Genomic DNA, 18,701 nt, shown 5'->3' with positions numbered 1-18,701 from the left:
TTCCATCTGAGGTGTATATCCGGGCTGCTCACATACTAAAGGAAAAAAGGAGCAAGGTTCTCTTCACCTGTAGCAAATGTTTGCCTCTAGAAACTTGAGGTGTCTTGGAAGTGTTTATTTCTCTATGCTGACTGGAGGATGAGTCTGGAGTTGGTAACTTGGAAGTACCATGATGGGCACTTAAGGCTGGGCCAGGTAGATGGTTGCTGAGAGAGATTTGGAAAATGCAGTTCTCTGACTGCTGCCAGGGCTCAAAATGCAGGAGGAAATGAGAACACCGCATGTGTCTTTAGTGATATGAACTCAGGGGTGATTTGAGATGGGGAGTGACTCATGAATCTGAAACACGCAAGAATAATGATGACAGCGTTGCTATGGTCAGGAAGTGTCATTCCTGTATCACGTACCTCTGTCACGATGTGAGCTGAGAGGAAGATTTTTGCTGGAGTACTGAAAGCAGAGCTCATGCAAGTGAGGAGAGCGGTCAAGGTGATTAAGAGAGTACACACTTAAGCTAAAAGCCCAAATCTGATGGGTCTGTATTTAATCAGACATTGTATCAGATTGACCAAGGAGAATACAAAGGCCCTGGAAATGCTGAAGATATAAGTTAAGAGGGTGAATATTGCTTAAAAAAAGTCTTTGAGTATATGAATGTGTATTACTCTGCTTTTCTATAAAACCTGTTTTGTTTGCATACAAGTGAGACTGTGTTTTCCCATCTTGGAATTGGTGCTGTTGATGCAAGATAAAATGTGTTGAGCTCATAGTGTTAAAAAGTGACTGAGTTGCCAAGTCAACAAACTCTTGTAGAAGTGATCTCCTATGACCTTAACAACAGAAGAGGACAGGCTGAGAGAGTTGGGATTATTCAGCCTGGAGAAAAGAAGGCTCCGGGGAGATCTAATTGCAGCCTTCCAGTACCTGAAGGGGCTACAGGAAAGATGGTGAGGGACTGGTCATCAGGGAGTGTAGTGACAGAACAAGGGGTCATGAGTTTAAGTTGAAGGAGAGTTGGTTTAGATTAGATGTTAGAAAGAAATTATTTACTGTTAGAGTGGTGAGGCACTGGAACAGGTTGCCCAGAGAGGTTGTGGATGCCCCATCCCTGCAAGTGTTTAAGGCCAGGTTGGATGAGGCTTTGGGCTACCTGGTCTAGTGGAGGGTGTGTCCCCTATCCCCCTCTATGGCAGGGGGGTTGGAACTAGATGATCTCTGAGATCCCTTCCAACTCAAACCATTCTATGAAATCAGAACAGCAGTGGGCTATGTCTCTTAGACAAAAGAGGATACGTGTAGCAGGGATGACCTGAATACTAGAATTATCTCGTCTGTTAAGAATGATGGAGAGATGCATGGAAGAGATCCAGTTCCAAATGTGTCCTAAACCCAGTGCAGACAGTTAGTTTCCTCAGCCTTAATCCTGGATAACTTCTTGCTGGTAGACCACCATACACATTGGCTGCAATTCCATCTTCTGAATGGTTCTGAACTTTCAGCTGCTCTCTGCTTGAACAGAAGAACATGTTGCATGGCCATTGCCAGCCAATATTTTGAGAATGAGAAGAAACTCAACACACCAACATGGTGATTAGTTCCTCTGCAACCTGATATGGTAGCTGTTGTGATTGGTTCTCTTTGAAGAACACTCTACATACGGCTTTATGCCTTTGTTTATCTGGCTATGATTCCTGATAGGAGATCAAAAGCAAATCATCCTTAATTCCTCTTGTTAGTCTGTTTTGCCATTAATTGTGTTGAGCAGTTTGGATATTTAATTGGAAACTGACACATGATTCTATTGGAATGTGGTCAGAATTAATCAATGTTTAGTGCCCGCTTATTCTCAAATTGCTATTTGGTTCATTTGATCCCTGTAGAAAATTCACAGGAGGGGCTGAAATTTCTTTTGAGCTATGTCACAACTAAATGACATGCTTCCCATCTGGCCTTGATCTACATGGGATTTAGCCTAGAATTCCTGCTAAATAAAACTGGTAAATACTGTTCTGAATGAGATGATGCCGGCGACAAGGGAAAAAGGGTTGTCTTTACAATTCTTGTTTATAATGTCTCTTCAACTTGACTAATATTTCAGATAACATGGAGCAGAGAAGGGTACCTCACTGAGATAAGTAAATAAACCCTAGTGTTCAAATTTACTGTGATGAGCCATTGTAACAGAAGGAATGATCTTGGAGCCAAAGGTGTCCCAGTTTTATGCAGCTTCTTCTCCTCTGTTCTTTTTACAGTCTGTGTGGTTTCTCTCAAAGAATGACCTGTTCTAATATTAATAATAAGTTATAAAATCTCATTTCAGACTGATGGTATCTCAGTGCTGCTTTGCAGAGTAAATAGAGTTGCATTGCAGAATTATACTTTACTGGCATTGTACCATTAATAGCAGCAGAAGAGAGAAATTGAAAAAATAAGAGGTAGAGGCAAGGGAGAAGAGATGCTTTCAGATGAGATTTGAAAATAGATGAAGAATTGATGAGGCAGAGAGGAATACCATATACCAAGGTTGTTCCAGGTGGCCAAACGTGTTGCATACAGAAACCCTGGTGCCATCTCTTGGTAGCCTCTGGTATGGCAAGATTAAGCACAGATGCACCTATCTCTGCCATAAAAATGGCAAATGAACGCTATATAAAGAGAAATCCACTTCTAAGCTTAACTTGATGTGTCATGGGAAGGGAGGAACTTCTGTTTATAAATGGACACACTTAGTAAAACTATTATTTTGAAAGAGATGTTTGCTTTTTTCTTTTAGGTCTAGTTTATGTTTGCTTCTATTTCAGGTAGAAGTACCAGTTTGAAAAAGAAGCAGTGCTTTCAACTGAGGGCCTGCCTTTGCTTGCCCGTTATGTCTTCCCCTTCAGTGAGCTAGCAGGTTATATTTGGAAAGATGGTATGAGGGCAAGTTGCTCCTGTTCTCAAGTTCTTGACTTTTCACGCCCAGTGGCTATGGCAGATGCAATTCATGGCTGACCTCACATGATGGCTTTGGTATGTCTATACTGCAGGCAACTCTGTGCTCATTGGGTGGGAGAGTCCCTCTGCCCTAGCTTTAATTCACCTCATTCTGCTAACAACTGTTAAGGCTTGCAGCAGGGCCTCCAGTGTGGGCTACTGAAGCTTCTTAGGGCATATTATCCAGTCTAGGAGTATTATTCATGTTGCCATATCTGTCTCGCTGTTAGTCTTTGTGCTAACTAGATTAAAGCTAATGCTTGGGTGCCTCACTGCGTTGCAATTGCGTTGCCTCTTAGAAGTTCTGAGGTGTATCTGCCGCATAGCTGGGGAAACCACTGTCACTCCCTTCCAAACGGGAGGTAGGACTTGATTTCATAGATCAGTAGCATCGCGGAGCGTTTCCCAGAGTTAAATGAATTATCAATGCTAGTGATTCCTTGTAGTTGAATGTGATGGTTCCATAGAAGGATAGGTCAAAACTGGTGTGTACTGGTTATGCTAAGTATTTTGTAAACAGCACAGAAGGAACAGAGTGGAATAAATGAAAATTAAAAAAGATGAGAACAGAGCTAGGAGGATTACAAAATATTTTGCAATCTAGGAAGAATTGAAGGGTTTGGGATGACTTCTGAAAGCTGATGGGTTATCTGAGATGAGCAGGCAAGCTGCTCCTGATCTGCAGAGAGAAGACTTTCACCAGTGGTGGTAGGGCTGTAAGAGTAACGAAGGTAGAAGACAAAAGACCTCTCATGTCTGAAGTGCTAATCTGAGATGCAGTGTGTTACTGTGGGCAGGTCACCTGAGATCAGTTTTCATATGCTCAATGTGTGCACTTAAAACTGCACCTTTCTAATGCCTTCCGAAGGGTAGTGAGGGTACTGTCACTTGTGCCTGAGGCATTCAGTGAGGACAGAGATGGGGGGGGGCAGAAATGGGAAAGGAGAGAGAAAAGCAGTGGTGAATTTGTGGAAGGTTTTATGCTCAGGCAGGATGCAGTTGAAATGAACTGTGGAGTGAATGTGGAGCTGGCAGAGCAAGGAGAGAGTTGAGCAGCATGGTTGTGTGACCTTGTAAGCATGCTTGAGGTGGATGTTAAGTGCCAAAGCTTTCAGAAATCATCAGCCAGACAGCCCTGGGGGACTGGTACTGGAGGGAAGGGATTTCTAAGCAAAGGCTATTTGAATTTGCTCATAGGGGTGATGAGCAGGTGCCCACCCAGCCTGTTTGCCTGCGTCTGTTTTCCTGTGTCAAGGAGACCGAGAAAGAATCCCCCCTCGGAAATCACTGAGTTGGGTAATGACGTGAATCTCTGATAGAGGCCAGAGAGTGAGTAGATAAAGCTGAGGGCAGTCACTTGTGTGTCAGCACATATGAGAGCCCAGGAATCTCCTCTCCTCTGCCTTTCATTTGATTTATTGCCATTTCTTCTCCCACCCAGAAGCCTGTTACCCTTATGAAAGGGGTAGAAAGCAGCTGTAAAATCCTCATCACAAAAACCTTCAGTCCAAAGCTAGACAAGGCATATTCGATGGAAACAACAATGAAAGGAAGCCTCAGTGCAGAGCTCCTACAGCAACAATTTTGCACAATGCTGGCCCTGAGCAGGTGCTATTCTCACAAGGAAAACAGCCCTAAGAATTTCCTGGGGTTGCTGTGGCTTTTTTCTGGCTCCACCAGTGCTGGCAATGCAGACAGGGGAGGTGTGAGCCAGTCTCTAGAACTATCAGTGGTTTTAAAGCACAACAGTGATTAGACCTGCCCTGAGCAGAGTTACATGATGCAGTGTCAAAGCCCTTAGCAACAGCCTTTCTATGCTAGGATTCCCTGTCCTGATAGCAGCGTTGGAGCCGCGCCAGCAGCATAGTTGGCTTTGGCAATACAGAGGCAACACAACTGACTCATTTCCAGTGGGCAGGAGAGCAAACTCTGAAGTCTTCACAGTCACTTTCAGGCTCTTTGGGGCAGTTATTGAACTTAGTTATTTATCATAGGGAATAAAAGAGAAATGTTAAATACTAGAGCATTTACCAAGTGCAGGCAAAATGAGTTTTGTTAGGGAGAGAAGGTTTTGTAACAGCAGTGCTATGGATGCAGCACAGGTCTCTGGCTTGCTAATGCTGGCAGGGCTGTTCTTGGTCTCTTTATCTGCAGGGCAACACTTGGAATGGCAGCAATGCCAGTAAAATCTGTAAATAAACCCAGAGTTGAGCTGCTCTGGGATGTGTTCAGAGACAAGGCTTGGACATGGAGGGGAGAACGTGAAAACTGGAGGAAGCGGCTGGTGAGGAAGAACAGGGCTGCTGATGCCTCATACGGCTGCAGCTCTGGGCTTGGGAATGGAAACTCCCCCTGAAGTGTAAACCTTGGAAAGGTCATGGCTCTGAGACCGAGCTTTTACCATTAGCCTGCAGCAACAGCCAGACTATTACAGAACAAAGAGAAAATCATCCTGTATCTTTGGCACATCTATTCCATGTGTTTCTTTCCTCTCCTGTGTTAAATGATACAGTTTGGGCTTTGTGTGGACCATAGGACAGACATTGCAGCGGCACAACAGCTCTTACTGTGTACTCAAAAGGTTTGTTTCAGTCTTGGTTTTTTGTTGTTATTTTAAGTTGTACTTAATGATTATTCCAGCTTCTACCTTCCAGATTTTTCTGTGTATAAAAAACAAGGGTATGTGGAAAAACTATCCTGATAATGCTCATAATTTTTACTGTACTTCTTAATTATTTATCCCCATTGCTTCTCTTATATTTGCAGCTCAAGTTCTACCAGCCTTGGCTTTGATATGGTCTGTTTTCAAATCCCAGAGTTTGGCTTGATTATATCAGATGGAAGCTTTCCAATGAAGGGGGGGGAACCCAAATCCTAACTTTTATTACTTAAGCTTCTGCAAATTACTGCTTCAAAAAGCTGCTGCAGTTATGCCAGTGTGACACTGCAGATTTCAAACAGCAAGTATCAGGAGAATTCGACCCAGTATTTGCTGCATTTTGGCTTGTTGCTGACTTTTTCATCCTTCTAAATCCTCTAGCTAAATGTTGTAAAAAACAGGCACCAGCGCTAAGATGTGACCAGATTATTGCTTAATAAGGAATTATATATGTGTAACTGAAAAAAGTCATGAGTCTGTGGTTGGCTGGATGAGCCACAACAGCCAGATGCTGGCTTTCAACCAGCCTTGCAAGCTCCGTGTAGTGACCTATGTTGCTCTCAAGGCTACTGTGTACTGCCTGCTCTCAAATCTCCTTGCTTGTAGATGTGGGGATGAAACCTGAGGCTGTGCTTTGGCTGCCCCGGTAGTACAGTCTTCCTGCTCGTCCTCCTAACTCTTAATGTGTCTTGCACATTGAATCTGAGTCACCAGCTGGACGAAGTGCTATGTGGAAGGTAATGTGGTGGTCTAACAGAGAATACTATTTCTCTGATTCTTGGGCATTCTACTAAACTAAACATACTTCTCTTTCTCAGGACCCCTACCTGTGCCATCCCCATTGCCATCTTATATAGCCCATTGATGGTATTTGACATGCTAGAGGTACTGTGGTTGCAGAGAACCTCATCTCTAACCTGCAGACTGTAGGTTGCCTTCCCTGCAACAAGGTGTTCTACATCTATCCTGCCTGAGCTGTGGACATGAGGATAGGACAAGGACAAATTTGCAGCAAATGTTGGAGTGGTAGTGCATCTGCTGCTGTTGGAGGCTGTGGCTTTTGGTGATGGTGGCTCAGCCTACTTGCACAGACAGCTTCTGCAGAAGATGCATCTTCATTTGCAACATCTATGCTATTTAGTTTGAACCTGATCACACGTCCTCAGATGACTCTTCTGCCTTTCCTATCACAGTTTGCAGATCTTGTGTCCAGAAAGCTGCTGCAGGGCAGTGTGAAAGCTGTTCGCTTTCCACACCTTGGCTCTTTGTCCTGCAAAGATGTGTTTCTGTGTGTATACTACACAACACAGCAGTACCCCCACTTCCCCCTCCCACATCTCAAGCGAGACAGAAACCACAGAATGGCAGAGGGAGGCGAATAGCAGGATGGCTTTTTTCTGTTAAAGTTCTATTGAAAATCCTAGGCAACTTAATATGCTTTCCTCCCTGCTCTGCAATTGCAACATCTATTTTCCCAAAGACTTTGTGCTTACTGTACTTGCCTGCGGCAAAACTGGTCAGTACTATAGGTTTCTAGCACTGTTGTACACGTGTTTTGCAGCCCTCTGTTTTGACAACACAAAGTGGGTAAAATTGGCATTTCTTTTGCATGTAAGATAAATTTGAAAAGCTTCTTATAAACTGCTATTGGTGTTGACTGAAAGGACTTGGGTCAGTGAGGACTGAGTTTTCTGAATGAATGTCCAGATTTTCAGAGTGATTTAGATATGTGAAGATGAAATGGAATGTAGCTGTAACAGAAAGCCTCTCAGCAGGTTAAAGGCCTAACTCATACAGTTAAAAGGTAGTTCTGACCTTAGTATACAAAGGGACTTTGAAAAATCCTGCTGAGTGCTAGCCGCATGTTTAGACATAAAAATGTCTTTTAAATTCAGGTCAAGATGCCTAATGCAAATCTGTTGGAGAATTTTACTTTGTGTTTCTCAAGCATGTTTATGCATTGTTTTCAATTTGAGACTGATTTAATAGTACCAATTAAGCTCAGTATTATGTAAACACAGAGCTTGCAAACAAATACTCCAGTATTTCCAAGCAGGTTCATATTCAGCAGCATCAGTTAGGACCATCAAACTGTAAAGTGCCCAATTCACAGTAAATTTGGTGCTGAAAGACTAAGTATGTATATGAGGGAACACAATCATTGGAAGGGATGAAAAGTGGAGGGGTAGCTGGAAAACAGGAGAAAATTTGTGATGGCTTCTGCATATTTTCTTGTATGTATTTTGTTGAAATTCCACTTGCATGTGATATTTTCAGGCAGCTCTAACTCTGACCACCATCCTTTGGGATTTAGGCATTTTCTATATATTGCTCTTACCTAACCTGTGCGCATAACAAGGGAAATGATACCTACCTACTTGGGAAGCACATGGAGATTGTGTTGCATGCAAGAAGACTAATTGCCATCTATATATTTTTCTACTTACTCCCTACTGCAAACATGGATGAAATGCTACATGCTGTCAGAGCTGCAGCTGATAGTAAACAGTTACTCACACATTCAAACCATGACCTTAGTACTACAGGCAGACTGTAACTGGACACTCACCAACAGGCAGAACTGAGTAGGGCTATAGGGTTATGATATTATTGCCAGTTTGCAACCACCCAAGTTGCTGCTTCTCATGTAAGAGAATGATTCCAGTAGCTATGCTTGCATGAAAAGGCTTCTTGCTCTGGCATATTCAAAGAAACTCTGCAAGCCAGCTCTCTTCCCTGGAGGTTTTAAGCTTTAAGTTTCCTTTGGCTGGACTTTATGGATGTGCTTCATCTGAATAGGACCAGAGGGGAAAGTGAAGTGCCATATAAACTCAAACTGATGGATCTATTTCTAGAGCCTTGTAATATGGAAACGTACCATTAGATTAAAAAGAACAAATGCAGTTTTTCATCTTGTGTTCAATATCAGCCATTTCTCCTTTTATTATGAGGCATCTGACTTTTGCTTAACGAAAAGGCTGCCACACAAGTCAACCTTGTTTCTTCATAGAGAGCAGGGAAGATGGTGTTTCCTCAGTCCTTCAGCTTTATATTTCATGTTCTTTTCAAGTCTCTTAAATTGTACACATTTTTAAAACTAGTTTCCCTGAAAGATGTTTGTTTGGTTAAAAAGACCAAACAAAAAAAAAAACCCCAAACAAACTTCAAAATCCTAAACAGTGAAACTGCAGGAATGGGTTAAATGAAAACTCAACTTTCCTATCCATCACAGCAGCCTAGTTACACACAGTAAAGGCTGCAATTTTGAACACTGCTGCCTTACAGCTCAAGAGCACCTTTCATTACAAAGTGCTTTTTAAAGATGTTGTACTCTGAGATTACTGCTGCCTTAGAGATGGTTTGTACTAACCAGTAGTCAGGGAGAGCTACAGCTCTTAGCCTTGATTACTTTGAAACCAGCCTTCCTTTTGTGGTCTCAAATAGCTCTGGGCACAAGCAATGGCATGTCAGATACCTCACTACCTGGACTGTCGGCAGCACAAGTTGCCCTTGCATATCTCACTGCCAGCAATTGATAGTATCCATAAAGTAAAGATCTTGCAGTTGTTTGCAGGCAATATAGTGTGAGTGCAGGCTCACTTTCTGGCCTCATAAAGTCCTGGGTACCTCCAAGCTCTACCTTCCCTTTCATAGCTCACTATCAGAGGCTCCCCAATGGCAAAGCACCTGCAATTCAATTTCTCTTAATGAGGACAGAAGTCACAGTTGCCCTGCTGAGATTGGAGCCTAGGGCTCCTGGGTACGTCACCAAGCAGCGCCCTTCGGCTTCACCATGCAGTAAGCAGGGTTTTGCCGTGTGCATGGATTGTGTCCCTCTCCTTACCCTCACTCTGGGTGTATGCAGCGTTCAGAAAAGTTCAAGGAGAACAAACCAGAAGCAAGCAGAATGGGGCTGTGTCTCTCCTCCCTGCCCTGAGCACAATGTGCATGTCAGTCCCTGGAGTCTCCAGAGCAAAAGCTGCTGGGCACAGTAAACTGATAAGCTACAAATAAATTGACAACTAAGGTGTGAGCTGACAGACCACTGGGCTCTTTCGCACTAGTAACCGAATTGGGATCGGAAGACAGCTGTCTGGGGAAAGGAGGGGGATTTAACCCCACTCACTAACATGCTTTGACTGTCTACAAGATGTTTTGTAGGGCTGTGCTGGTGCTTGTTAGCAGATGTGGCCCTCACCACTCCTCTTAATCAATCAAGGATAGCATCAAGCCCCTTTCTCAGTCCCCCTACATGTGTCCCTTGGGTGGGAGAGCTGGATTCTCACACTGTCAGCCTGAAACTGCCAGGGTGATGAATCTGTTAAGAATCCTGTCTGACTGTGATCCTTCCAGCCCCTTCATCTTGACGTGAATGACAAGCTGTCACAGCCTGCCTCAGCCATATTGGTGAGATCTGACCCTAGAGAGAGAGTTGACAGGAATGGGAAATCTTCTGCCTGAGGAAGCCATGCCAGCTCTGTACCATGCTGTAGGAAATGCCTGGGCATTTTTTTGGCAAAGGATTTAAGTATATTTCGTGCACCTTTGTTCTTTGTTACTACTTTGAAGTTAACTTAGTTTAGAGCTGAAAAGAATAGGTTGCATTTTCAGGATGCAGCTGTCTCTCCTCTTTTACCTGTTGTACGTAACAGCAGGATACTTGTAAGATGCCTGGAGGATGAACCTGGAATGACTCTTCTTTCTGGCAGGCAGAGGTGAAAGAGGCTGGAAGGCTATAGCTTTTCCCTGATTTTAACCTGAGAGGCTCCAGGGCAGGCAGAGGTGTTCGGAAGATGCTACAGTGAAAGCTCTGAGCTGAACCGGGGAACTGAGGTATGCTTGCTGTGCTAGCCATGAGAGCAAGGGAGGACCTCACACTGGGGCTTCTGCATCACCACTATAACTTCTCTACAAGAAGCCGCATGTCTTCTGGAGAACACAGACTTCAACTCACCAATATGCAAGATAGGAGAAAATTCGTTCCTGGGTCTATTGTAGGGTTAAAAAGCAAGAAATCATCTCTCCTTTTGCTGTTAAGTCTTGCTGGCTATTAGCGTTGACTTTGGCAACTGTGCACGCCTTCTTCCCTCACAACCCTCCCCTCAGAGTTAATAGTCATATAAATCTTTAAAGATGGGGAGGAAATACTATTCAGTATGTATTTAATTTCTGTACATTTTTTGTTTGCTTGCTAATTCTATTCAGCAAAATGAATTACATCACGGAGAATAAGTTCCATAGAAGATGTATATTTGTATTAAAGACATCATGTGCTTTTCTGGGCAGGTGGGGAAGCTGGTCACTGGAATTGAAGTAACCGTTAGAAAAGGAGTGTGTGGATTTTATCTCCTTTTCTTCAGCATTACATCAATGCACATCTGTGCACAACAGCTGGATCTCCAAACTCGACCTGTTGGCAGTGTGTGGGACACTGCAGACTGTGAGCAGGCTTTGCCTTTAGCATAAGTTTTAATGCCTAGCTAACAAGCTGGAATTAAAGTGGACATGATGATGGGTGTTTCTGCATAAGTCCTAGACCAGCAGGGCTATGAAAATGCCAGCAGCATAAGCAGCTTTTGCCCACCCATATTTCCAAGACTTGTGAAGCTGCTGGTTTTAAGCCTTTAAAACAAAACAAATCACTGTGCAAGTGCCTGCATATTTAAGATCTGTATTTCCAGGCCGCAAGGGAAATGACTATTCAAGGCATCTGTCTCTGAGATCTACCTTCTGGTAGGATTTATAAAGCACCTATTGCTGTGGTGCCTACACGTTTTGAAATGTCTCTCGGTTGTCAAATGTGGAATTGTCTTTTGAGTGAGTTGCTCTGTGACTGTATAAACTCCAGTAGTTAAGTACGAGTCCCAGGGGTTGGAGGCAAAATGCAGCCAGATGATATGTACATGTGAGGGCACTTAATTTCTCCCAGAAACAAGGGCTATGGAAGCTTAGGGGCTTTAAGCCTGTTAGCTGTAACACCTTGAGCCCTCAGTCAGGGTTCTGATTTTGCTAGATGCTGTACTAATATTTGTTGCATGGTCCCTACCCTGTGCCGCTTGTGATATAAATAAATGTGATGGCAACAAGTGAATACCCTGTGAAATAGGGCAAAGGGCAAAAGGAGGGAGCATGGGCTGAAGCAATGTTGTTTGCCAGGCAGGGGCAGAACCTTTTCTTACTTTTTTATAAAAAAAGACTTTACGTCTTTATTATTATCTAGATGTGATTGACTTTAGAAATTAGATCAGACATCAAGTTGAAGAGGTATTTAATGAAGCACCAAGTCATTAGCTTTTATTCAATAACTTGAAGAGGATGTTTCATGTTTAAGCATGTAAAAGGAGGAGAAGGAAGGGTGGTTAAAGTACTTGGGGGCTGATTTACAGAGCCCTCCTGGATCATTTCTTTGCTCAGTCTCTGGCTTCTCTGCTGTTCCCTGTCTATAGTTCCAAGCTAGTCCTGAACAGGTGGGCACCAATGTCAATGTGTCCTATGAGTCTTAAAATCCTGTCATGTAGTTCACCATGTTCTGTAGTCAGGTTTTTCATTTTCAGGAGTCTTTTTTTTTTTTTAATACTGGGGTGGAACAGAAATAAGGTATCTATTCAAGAGACAGAAAGAGGTACAGCATTGTCCATCATAGTGCCCAGCACTACAACCTGTGAGCTGAGATCTGAGCAGAGAAGAAAACCTAAGAGACCCTGGCTTTCAGTCTCCTCTGTCTGCTGTGATTTACAGCTAACACTGTCCTCGTAGCTCACATTTGAAAGGGTTGACCTAGGCATAAGACTTCTTTGTCTATGCTTTTTAGCAGCCCGGTTTTACTGGCTAATCCAATTGTGCTTTGGCTTGGGAAGTGGAGTTTTTCTTTGATGTTGCTCCTGGTTACTGAGCACAGGATCTGGAAGTTGCATTTGTCTATCTGTCTGCTAGTTGTACTCCTGCCCTGAAAGCCAAGCTGCTGACTTGGAAACACTTCAAAGATTTCCATTCTTCAGAGTGGCTGTCTTGACTGCTACTACAGGGAGTTTTTAATGTTTTCTGATTATGGAGCAGCATTTATTATTATGTCTTTTAAGATAGGGCAACTTTATTTATACATCCTTTTCTTGAAATCTATAAGTGATTTTTCCTTTGAGATACACTGGGATTGACAAAACAGCTAAGATTTTAATAACTTATTGCTACAAAGAACAGAAAATCAGAGGAAGGCATCTGGACAGATTTGGCAGGTTTTCTAATGATTTCTCCCCTGTCTGCCCCCCCCCCCCCATTCCTTCTTGAGGCAAATGCAGAGTTCTGCACTGGGCACACTATCAAATTCTCTGGTCTAGCATATGGCTCATCAAGTCATCTTTCTTGTGCTCTTAAACTTTTCCTCCTGTTCCCATCTTGTCCCTCCCCCTGTCCCTGCTCTCATGCACAATTTATTATCTCCTGTCTTCCCGTCCCAGGCTTACTCATCTCATTATATCTTCTGATGCCAGAAAAGATGCTGTTGGTTTGCCATATGGTGTTAAGAGGTGCCGATAATATCGCAAACATCATTTGCCTAGTTTGCTGTAAGCCTATTGATGCATTCATTAGCTTGCTGCTGTTTTCAGTGAAAGTCCATCCTGCATTCTCTTCTATGACTTCTTATTTGTTTCCCATAGGGTGTTCTGTATGCTTGAATTTGTTCAGCATCAAAGATAGGTAATATTCTGGGGATACTTGCTGACAGCTGACTTAAAGTGTAAATTGCAATGCTGATTTAAAGTCCAAACTTAAAACAAATGCAGGTAGATAACTCTTCACATAGAGTAGGTGTGAATGCCCTTCCCAGGATAACTGTAGTAGCTAAGAGTTTGCCTAAGTTCAAAAGTTCCTAAGCAAATATATGGAAGCAAAATAATCTAAAAGCTAAAAAGCCTCCTAAAGGCACCATTGCTAGCTTATGAAATCTCTGGATTGCAATTTGCTGGAGTCTGAGTCTGTTCTGGAAGTTCTAGCACTGTGTTTTTTTCCTGTGGTCTTATATTCTTCCCTTGGCCACTGTTGGCCACAGGATACTAGACTATTTGGACTTTTAGCTTAAGCTGGTGCAGCTGCTCTTCTCTGGCCTGGCTAATTAACTTTATGCTTAGAATACCTGTTTCTCATTTCACTTTCATTTTGTCTATGATTAAACTGTAGGGATATAGGACTACAGTCATTCCTGGGTCGCATTTTTCAGACCCTTTCCTCATTGGCAACTGAGCCTAACAGTCCCATTATAAGCAATTCAGGCTCCCTTTTCAAAGTCATTAGGTTGTTCGTCCCATCACTGCCAAGAGTATGTTTCAGAGCTACATTTTCCAGTGCTTAAAAACCATCCTTTAATTTCCAGTTGAAATTTATTTATGGCCATTTCATATCCATTTGTTCTTGTGCCAACTTTGTTCTTTAGCTTAAGTAGCTCTCTACCTTCCTCACAGTTTTCTTCTCCCTCACCCGCTGTGTCTATGGAGAACAATCGAGTCACCCCTTAACCATCATTTTGCTAAGGTGACAAAACTGTGGTATTTAAGACTCCTCATGAGACATGCTTCCGTTACCATAATGATTTCCTTAGCACTTTTCTGCATGGTTCCTTCAGAGTACTTCATGCAGCTGTTCAGATGAAGTCTTGTATGAAAACATTCATGCTTTTACTTTTCCACTGGCAGTGGCTTTTCTGAGACCTGCTCTGACCTTTTCACGGTTGTCACCCTGCTGAGTCATGCTTGTCCTCATTCTCTAAGGGGGCTCATATTTCCAGGGTGTCCTTCTACTCATTTCCAAATTATTAGTCCCTGCTCATAACAGCAATTCTTATTAAACCCTAAATGCATAACTTTGCACTTTGACTATTACATTTCATCACATTTCTGTTGCTTAGGAACTCAAGAACATCCTGTTACTCCTGAAAAATATTCCGAACTCCCCACTATTGGCAGTAGCTCCTGACTTCACATGGTCAGCGGATTTTGTTAGTATACTCTGACTTTTTGTGCCAAGGTCATTAATGAAAAGATAAAATAAGATCAGTCTCAAAACATCCTTGAGGACTCCCATGCATAACTTCCTTCTGGACTAATAATTCCTCTTTTGGCACAACTCCTGTCATCGCCTCTTTAACCAGTTCCTTACCCATGTTGCAATTCTTACGCTAATACCTATGTTCTCCAGACTGGCTAATAATTTCCACGTGGCACCATATCAAATATTTTATTGAAGTACAGATAAATTAGATCTACCACATTTCCCTTGTCTAAAAAAAATCAATTATCTTATCAAAGAAAAACATCAAGTTAGGCTGGCTTGATCTACTCTTGGAGAGTCTATTTTATCCCTTAAACCCATTTTATCTGTTTTGCAGTTTACCCTCATGTCTTTAATTATTTTTTTTCTTTCAAAATTTGCTCTAAAGCAATGCATACTATTGAGGTCAGTCTGCTGGATCTGCACCTACTTATGACTAACTGTAGAGTACATGCTGTAAGACATACAGAACACTGCATATTGCCTATGTCAAAACCCTTGTGATGAATTGCAGTGCTCGAAGAGATGAAATGTACTAGTTTGGTTCCACTTTATTTTATTGCAGTATGATGTACAGGCATAGACTGAGATGAGGATGTGTCTAGGCTGTTGGTGTGGGAAATCCAGCTAGCTACAGCTGCAGTCTGTAATGTTGCTTCAGAAGTAAGTGGTGATTGTGAATAATTCTGATTCTGCTGAGTGGTGGTACTGGAATCTGTGTGATACCACCTTTATTTATTTTTTTTTTCAGGATATGTCTGAATTTTTCCATCTCACAACACTGTCCAGGTGGATTTACTTACATCTTTATGATAGTCCTGGGTTTCTCAGCTTTACAAGCAAAGCAGTTGCAAGCCTGTTCCACCAGGTCACATCAAAAGCCCAAATAGCTCTTATTCCTTGACTTGGAGCAGACCAGCTCCCTCCAAGCCTGGAGAAGTGACATGGGGTGGTTAAGGCTGTTGAAGGATCAGCTTGTGGTATGACCAGGAAGAGTTTAAGTCTTCTGGGGCAAGAGTGTTGAGGAATTAGAGAGAATGGGGATTCAAAGATCGTAGGAATAGGAGATTACGTTAGCTGAGAACATGGTTTGGGAGGTCTGAGGTCCTCTGAGGATGAATGAAGATGTCTGTGTATATGTTGTGGTTTACAGAACCCAAAAAATATTGGAGAATCCATATTTGCATATCATGGTGTTGGTGGAAGGTTTGATGGCAGTGTTGGCATTATGACAGTGACGTAGCTCTACTGAATCTCTTTGCAATGCTCATAAGCACCCCCAAAATAAACCAGATGCCTATGGGAAATCCTTAGATCTCTTCTGCTTGGAGCCAAAACCACTTTGTTCCTTTGTTGCTCTGCTCTTCTGGCATGTGATTGAGACATCACCTTAAGCCTGCAAACGTAGGTTTGTAATGTACTGTTCTTTACAAGATACATACTCGAGCATCAACTTTGGGAGATGCTCTGGATGGAATTTTAACTTGCTTAGAGCTGTTTGATTTGTCCCAAAGTTTAAACTGTGGAAAGACTGAGTGATGAGTGGCTGTAGCATATCCCTTTTCTGAGCTAGTGGATGGCAGTATTCCTCCCACCAGCTGAATGATTGCTGTCTAGGTGGAGTTAAAGAAGTAATGACAGCATGACTGTGCTTCCACCGGTGAGATTTTTAGCTACTGATGTCCTGTTCTGTCTGTATTTGTGAGCATTTATTTTGCAGTTTGTTTGTAATGCTGTTGTTGAAGTTTGACAGGCTCATTATGAAAGAAAGACATTAGATAGGGATGTCGACCCAACATCAGCAAGAACCAGCTCTTGAATCTTTCTTAGTCTCTCAAGCTGCTCTTAGGATACACAATGAACAGCAGCTTGATGACAAAAAAATATTTATTTCTTGCTGCAGGATGATAATTGGCTCAGTATGGAAGTTAATATGATTTTATATGGGGACTGGTTTGTAAAGAGATTATGTTCTAAGGAATTCTTGGGTATGTAGGGTTTTGTAGCTGTATTTATTTAATCGGCTGTGGGCACTTGAAACTTCACAGCAGTAAGCCAGGTTAGGACATGGATTGTCTTGCTCCAGCAGAACATGACTGGAAAAGGAAATGTTCTGTGGGGCTGGTGGGATGGAGATTATACCACGTGAGGAAGAAACTTGTCTCTGTGTCATGGGGAGCAAGGATATCTCTTCAGCTTTTCAAACTTCAAATGTTGGTGACTGGCTCCTATTCAAACCAGTTCTATGCTGACTCAGGCAGGCTGAGTTACCTGCACACTGAAATGATGCAGAAGGTCAACAGAAATCTCTGTGTATCTACCTTCTACCTCCTTACTCTAAGCTACATGGGGCAAGCAGCTTTGGACTGCTTTAGAGCTTTTGCAGCTTTCTTACAAGTCCTGATCTGAGTGGGGACCTTTACATGCCACTGCAATGCAAGACCTTGTCATAATTAAAAGAAATTAAATTTCCTTTTCAGTTAAAGCTGGTGGGAGGGAGGACAGGGTGAAGGTTGTTTTGGGAAAATGGAGAAGGGAGTGGCATTTGGCTGGAAATACTGACATGGATGTCCCAGCTTGATGCAGAAGTTATCATCTACTGATGTAGATAGAAGCACTGGTGTCTGGCGTGGGCATGTGCTGAGACTGATACAAAGAAATAGCTCTGGGGCAGCAGTTTAAAGACTTGCTTCATTACTTTGGATATGTGGGTGTTGCTTTAAATTTAACGGTCACTACAAATCAGTGTAACACTAAAGCTGGAGGGCTAATGGTCTTTCAGAATAACTGAGTCAGCTGCAGAGACTGGATCCTCTGCTGGTGTAAAACATTGCAGTTCTGTCAAAGTCCATCATAAGCTGTCAATTTAGACCAGCTGGGAAGCCTGGCCCAGAAGACTGTGAAGAGGAAGGTTACAAAAACTGTCGAAGAAATTGACATTATTTCTCCATCTCTCTTCTTTCCCCAGGGCAGCCATTGAGGCTCTGGCAGCTTTGCTGAAATCAAGTAAGCTTCTTTTTCTTCATATTCTTTCTGACTTTCCTTTCTGTGCTGCGCTGCTGGACAGAACAGTCCTGTTGATCCTCCTTCTCCCTTGGTATCCTCTCTTCCCTCAGTCCCAAAGAGCACTGCTTAGAAAAGAGAGGCAGTAATGCACTAGTTTCCTATATGCCTAGCTATGATTCTTGGACACCCAGGTCTATGGGAGATGGTGCTCTAGGTCCCAGAGAGCAAGCTGCTGAGGGAGCCAGACTCTAGACCCTTATTTTAAGTTTTTAGGGAACAGTCATTGTCCTGGGGCTTGGTAAAGTGGAAGAAATGGAAACCTCTGCAGCCAGCAACCAATGCTTATTGTGCTGTTGCAGCATCACTGGAGAGTGGGACCAGGACCTCTCTGTCCTGTGGTGCTCTTGTACTATGTGCTTACCTGGTGACAGGATGCTGTTGGCAAAGGCTTGGAAAGCTTCTGTAGTCCAAAAGAGATGAGGCCTTATTCTGCCTTGCAATCTCGTCAGGTCTGATAATGTGCAGTCAGGGCTGAGACCTAGTGACTGCCAGGGTACAGCCCTGCTATGGCAGGCTGTGCTTGGTATTTGTACCAGCTGGCTGGGGGTGTTGAAGACCTTAACGTGGATTCTCAGTCACACACTGCTGGCGTGACTGTTCCCGAAATGAACACGCTACCCTCTTTTGCCTTTATCCCATCCGAAAACACTTAAGTTTTTATTACCAGAATTTAATAAATCTTTGATTAAGAAAGAGCACTCTACTATTGCAGACTATCTACTCTACAATAAATCACAATGGCATATTGTCCTTCTCGCTCCCCCCTTTTCTTCCCCTCCCCATTCTCCTCTTCATACTATTAGGAATACGTGCATTTGTGAAAAATTGTAGCCCTGGAAGCAGTGCTTAAATGAGCTCAAATGCTGCTGCTGAGTTGCATCAGCGCAAGTGATGAATTCTGAAATAATGCCTCAGTATTAACCTTGCTGCCTAGATTTAAAGGTCACATTATTGCAACTAG

The 18,701-nt window shown here is 42.8% G+C and overlaps 1 protein-coding gene across 1 annotated transcript in view; it reads left to right on the top strand.

Annotated features, from left to right (window-relative positions):
- The window catches only part of AGBL1 (AGBL carboxypeptidase 1), a 269,330-nt gene that overhangs the window by 11,796 nt on the left and 238,833 nt on the right, over positions 1–18,701 (top strand). Inside the window, exon 5 of the mRNA XM_075764872.1 lies at positions 17,643–17,680. Coding sequence (XP_075620987.1) covers positions 17,643–17,680 — 38 coding nt within the window. The remainder of the gene's footprint in view (positions 1–17,642; positions 17,681–18,701) is intronic.

The sequence above is a fragment of the Balearica regulorum genome, chromosome 12, assembly GCF_011004875.1.
Source record: "Balearica regulorum gibbericeps isolate bBalReg1 chromosome 12, bBalReg1.pri, whole genome shotgun sequence".
NCBI classification, from domain to species: domain Eukaryota; kingdom Metazoa; phylum Chordata; class Aves; order Gruiformes; family Gruidae; genus Balearica; species Balearica regulorum.
The sequence above is the reverse complement of the archived record's forward strand: the minus strand, read 5'-3'. Positions and strand labels throughout refer to the sequence as shown.